The 5,173-nt window shown below is 37.0% G+C and overlaps 1 protein-coding gene across 1 annotated transcript; it reads right to left on the bottom strand.

Annotated features, from left to right (window-relative positions):
• Positions 1-209: 209 nt before the first annotated feature.
• On the bottom strand, positions 210-3,450 carry LOC108574200. Its single transcript, XM_017936736.1, has 10 exons — positions 3,385-3,450; positions 3,037-3,208; positions 2,265-2,963; positions 2,067-2,173; positions 1,363-1,658; positions 1,105-1,284; positions 895-1,015; positions 671-821; positions 437-608; positions 210-372 (listed from the first exon to the last, which is right to left on the bottom strand). The coding sequence occupies exons 1-10, from the start codon at positions 3,448-3,450 to the stop codon at positions 210-212; spliced, it is 2,127 nt and encodes a 708-aa protein (XP_017792225.1).
• Between the last annotated feature and the right edge of the window lie 1,723 nt (positions 3,451-5,173).

Below are 5,173 nucleotides of genomic sequence, written 5' to 3'. Positions count from 1 at the left end.
GGATGTGTTCGTACGTGTACGTGTTAGGAGGATGAGTGAAAGCTTTTTAAACTTCTCTATGCGAATGTCTTCGATTTTATACCTCGTCTGGAGTGTAAGAAGTTAATTTTAAGATTAGGTTCTTATCATGGTGAATCAAGATTTTGTGAAATCTTAATATAAAACGGACGAATAAATCGTTTCAGTATTAAAACATCGGTATGGGCAATTTATTTATTTTCATCTACATTATGGTCTATTGTAGAAGCTGAATCAGGATGGCACTGTGATTTTCCCTCGGCCTCGTTTATGCGAATCTCTGGTATTATGGCGCAGTCGCTGGATTGTGATTCCCAGGAGTCATGGAAAACCTTTGTCAATCTACTTGCAACACTTCAATGGTTAATAATATATACTTCAATTTACTGTAATGAAATAATATATAATTAACGTATACCTGGTTCTAATTGGCCTTCTTTCGTTGTAACTACTTTCAGAAATCGTTTGTTGCGACTGATCATGCGGTATTATATCCTGTTCCACATCCGTCAATTCCACCACTTCTGATACTGAACGTTTTCTCCCGCCCTCGTGCATTTCAACTGGATTTTCCACGAATTCCGTCTCATCTGTAATTTTATCATCTTTTTTTAACGAACATCGTGTGATTTAAATTTAACCCTTCGCTTACTTTTCGAGGCTTTACTTTTTGCTGATCTTTTGGAGAGAGCTGGTAGCATTTTTTTCCACTTTACAAAAGACGAGTCGGTCAATTCTTCTCTTCTCTTGACTATCTTGAATAGTTTGCGCCGTTCCTCTGTGCGCTCGTGTCTTAATTGTATCTGAAAGACGATAATAATTGATAAACAACTGATTTTTCTAACGTCAAATGAATTCATTCCTTCGTTTTATCACCTTTAAATCGTTATTAGCCTCTCTCAAAGAGCCAGTAAGCGAAACCATGTAATAAATGATGAGAATCATCAGGACAATTAGTGGGATCACTATACCTGGTGAAGCAATGTAATCAAGACACCTAAAAGTAATCACACAACAAAAAGATTCGGATAAAAAATATTTAACAATTTCTAAGATGTTACGATGTTGACGAATAACGTTACTTACCTTTGAATTGGCTCAGGAAGAGAATGCGTGAGTTGCTCCGTCGCCAGATGATAAATTTTCTTGTAACCTGAGAATGGACCACAGTGCCAAGATGGTTCTACCCAGACTATGGCATAGCCAACAGGTAGAACACACAGAAGTAACATTGTCAACAACAAAGCGAAGTAAAAATTGTTGGACCTACAAGAATAATAATACTCAATATAAAATTAAAGTTGTACAAAATGGAATTAAAATAGACTAAAACTTTTCAATTACCTAGACGCTCGAAAAATGACTTCATGAGGCACGTTGCAAGTAAGAACAGCCCAGGATCTTAAATACATCAGGATACCAAGTTTCAGTAGATTCAACGCTGTCAATCCAGGACTGAAGAACATACCCATCCAAATCATTCCCTGATTGTTCACCAAATGAAGAATATTCTCGGCTATTTTGAAGTCACCGTATTGAGGGAATTGCTTCTCGAGATCCCAACACCAACAGCTGTTCATAAAACGCACGAAAAGCGCGCGGAAGAAGTCTAAACCGAGCGTGAACAGTGTGATGAGTACCTGAAATTACGAATAAAGAAGTATACAGAGTGTCTCGCTTATAATGAACGTCCACGCTATTACTACTGCTATAGAAAGTAAGACAGAACGACATTTGGTAATGATAAAAAAAGTTTCCCCAATTTTTTTGTTCCATACTGAAGTAATCATGATCTTGAAGTAACCTCGAATAGAAAAAAAAATGTATTAAAAGTAAAACAATGTAAGAGTAATGGAACAAGAGAGAAGTAAGTGTGTTAATATACAAAAAAGTGTCAATGATCTTGGAATAATCTTGAGGGATTTTTTTTATTATAAACATCTTTGATCATTCTCTCTTTCGCTAGTAGCGTAAATAATTTACATTCTTATCGTAGATGGGACATCCTGTACATTGAAACGAAGGAAAATGTTAAAAAATAAATTTACCAAATCCATGACGGTGAGTTTAGCAAGTTCCTGGCCAAACATCGTCTCCCAGCACAAACTACGAAGCTTTTTCCGAGTTTTTAAGTCTAACAATTTCAACGAAGAAGCTGTGAAAAAAATGAAAACGAACGAGTAAAATTTTTAATACTAACGATCGATTTCCTTTTCAATTAGATAAATGTGTAAATGATACTTCACCTGTACTTGTATCTTGAGTAATTGTCGTGCAAATCTTCTCGAAACACTTCACCGTATAATCTTTGTCAGCCAGAGGAATCACGCTTTCGTGTAACGGCGTCGAAGAAGAACTATCAATGGTGGACATCTTGTCGGTAATTTCTATGCTAGATTCTTCCGTGAATATAGTAGTGATTATTGTCGATTCGGTGCTTGTATTTAACGTTGTAATCATCGAATATTCATCCAACGTGCTCATGTCTGTAGATGTGGTGTTTACGATGAAAGAAGTTGCGTTGAATTCTTCATTTATGGTGTTCTCAGTGGTGTCTGTACTTGTGTCGTTATTTGTCTCCTCTGTTGTCTCATCGTAAACCGTGGAATCGTTGAAGAAAACGCTCGTCACAGAGGTACCGTTCATTTCTTCATTTAAATCAGAAAAAATAGTTTCAGTGAAATTCTCATCAATGGTAAAAATAGTACTCGTGTCAAATGTGTCGTTTCTTTCAAGCACTTCCGTTGTAGAATGAATTTCTTCAGTTGTATTTTCGACAGGAAAGAACAATGTTTCGTTGAATTCATTTGTATTCATTTCGTCGTAATTGTTATACGTGTAATCCAGAGAATAGTCGCCGACATTGTATATCTCTTCCAACGATTTTTCATCGAGTATCGGATTCAAGAATAAGTTTTCAGGCATCAGCGATAACGTGGACAATGCTAAATTAACGAAACAAAGAATACTAAAGAGACTGTTGAACTACTAAAGGCTGTTGAACATGATAAAACATACTTGTTTCAGGAGTTTCACTTTTATGCTGCACTCCAGTGACATTACTCGCCAGAATCAGACTCAGAGACGCCAAAGTTACGAACTTTTGCGATTTCTTCATATCGTCGTTGCATTCGATAGACTTGTAAGTGCAATTTATCGTCGTTGGTTGAAGCTCCATAAAATCTTCCTTCTGCAACATTACAATATTGGACCGATACTTCGTTTAACGTGTTTCGTGGCGATTCGTCGTGAAACGAAAACGCTACTGCTCTGCTCGCGAGAATTGTACCGAGCGGACCCGATTTTTACAATTTAACCGAGCACTGCTGTTCATTTGATATTTCGACGAATATACCATTCACCTACCATTGAATTGATCTTCTCGAACAACGCGAATATCAGTGAATAGAGGTTCAACAAATTCAGGACCATTATTCTGCAATAAACCGGAGGAAAGTTTGATAATACCTTCGAGTGATCAGCGTACAGAAAGTGGCGAGTTTTACGAGCTCACCGTGCAAGCTGTATACGCAGTTGTTTCCTGGGATGATAGCTTTCGAGCAAACCCAATATCTCGAAGAATACTGGGAACAGGTACGTGATCAAGGTCATCACGACCGAAATTTCATTTTGACGCCACCAATCGTTCTGTTCGAATTCCTTGGGGCTGCGTGCGACTACTTTTACCACAGCGTACGCCGATAATGCCAGTAACGAAATTACAGACGTGTTTACGAAGATCCTCATCGATATTATCTTCCAACTGTGATTTTGTTAAGTATGAAAATTGTGCAATAAGGTAACAGGAATATACAGAGGTGTATGAAAATTTAACAATCTCGTAAAAGTGAAAATAAAACGCTGCAACGGAAAGGAAAGATATTCTTTTTCAGTTTAAAAAATTATTTCTTTCTCAATTTTTAAAGTTTTAAACTTAATAATATACGCGTGTATTGAACTGTAGAAGTTTTTGGAAAAACGAGAATAAATATTGCTAAGTGAAATGTAATAATTTTAGAAAAATTTTTGGATAGATAAAATTCAAATGAGAATTTTCTTCAAACAATCTCACATTTTATCGTCTTTTTCCCTTTCAGCTTCCTCCAGTAGAGCTTCCTTAAATCCAAGAACGATGCTGGCCGTTCTATTGTGAGCGGTCTCAGGATTACCAATCATAAAGTCCCATCCTGTGAATAATTTCCAAGAAAACACGCATTCGTCCTCTTTCTCCGTGAGTTTGCTCAGCCGAGAATTCTCTGCCATTCTAAGAAAATTGACAGTGTTCTATGAACAGCGCTCGAAGATTCGTGGAAATTGATATTGCTGTCTGTGAATTCATTACTTCCGTAGTATCGCGACGAAACTGTAGATGTAGACGACTAAATTGGTCACGAAGTAAGCAAGAGGCAATCTGTAACCACTTTGCGAGTCTTGGTTCGTGTACCAACCGTAGAAGAACGGGGAATACTTCAGAACTCCCTCGAATTCCCACAGAGTTAATAGGTGTTTCGATTTGATCTTCTCTTCTCTTAGCATAATCTTCCGTTCTCCAGCTGCTGTCGGGTCAGCGGTGAGCATCTGTTGTAGAAGAAAAAAGCAACAAATTGGCAAATAAGAAACCACGGGCAACCACTTTTACGTGGAATTAACGAGAAAAAATTTTAAATTAATAATCATAACTTTGATGAAAGATCGACAATTTTTTATAATTCAATCTTGCAGCCAAAAAATCTGAAAAAATTCTTAGACATGCATCTCACTGGTTGTAGCATACCTAATTTTTTTCATAACGTTTCATGTGATAGAACAAAAGAAATTGAGCTTAAATTGCAAATAACGTTTCGGTTTGTAAATACTTTACTGTTACCTTGATAAAAATTCTAGGAAGATAGTTACTCAGTCTGAAAATTGATCATACCTCTGGAATTGCCACAAAAGTGGTAAGAATAGCAGCGACGACGAGATTAATCCAAAACAGCCATCGAAGAAAAGTGAAGTAAGAAGCCACAGCAGAGCCGAAGTGAGATTCAATCTCCTTTATACGAAATTCCCATGGAACCAGCCATGTTTGAAGGTTCACCATTTCCCTCCGACAGTATTGCCATTTCTACTTCATAAGATACTATCAATACACCGTATATAATATGTTCATAAC

Source organism: Habropoda laboriosa, unplaced genomic scaffold (genome assembly GCF_001263275.1).
Source record: "Habropoda laboriosa isolate 0110345459 unplaced genomic scaffold, ASM126327v1 scaffold176, whole genome shotgun sequence".
NCBI lineage: Eukaryota > Metazoa > Arthropoda > Insecta > Hymenoptera > Apidae > Habropoda > Habropoda laboriosa.
Note: the sequence above shows the minus strand (reverse complement) of the source record. Positions and strands in the feature narration are given on the sequence as shown.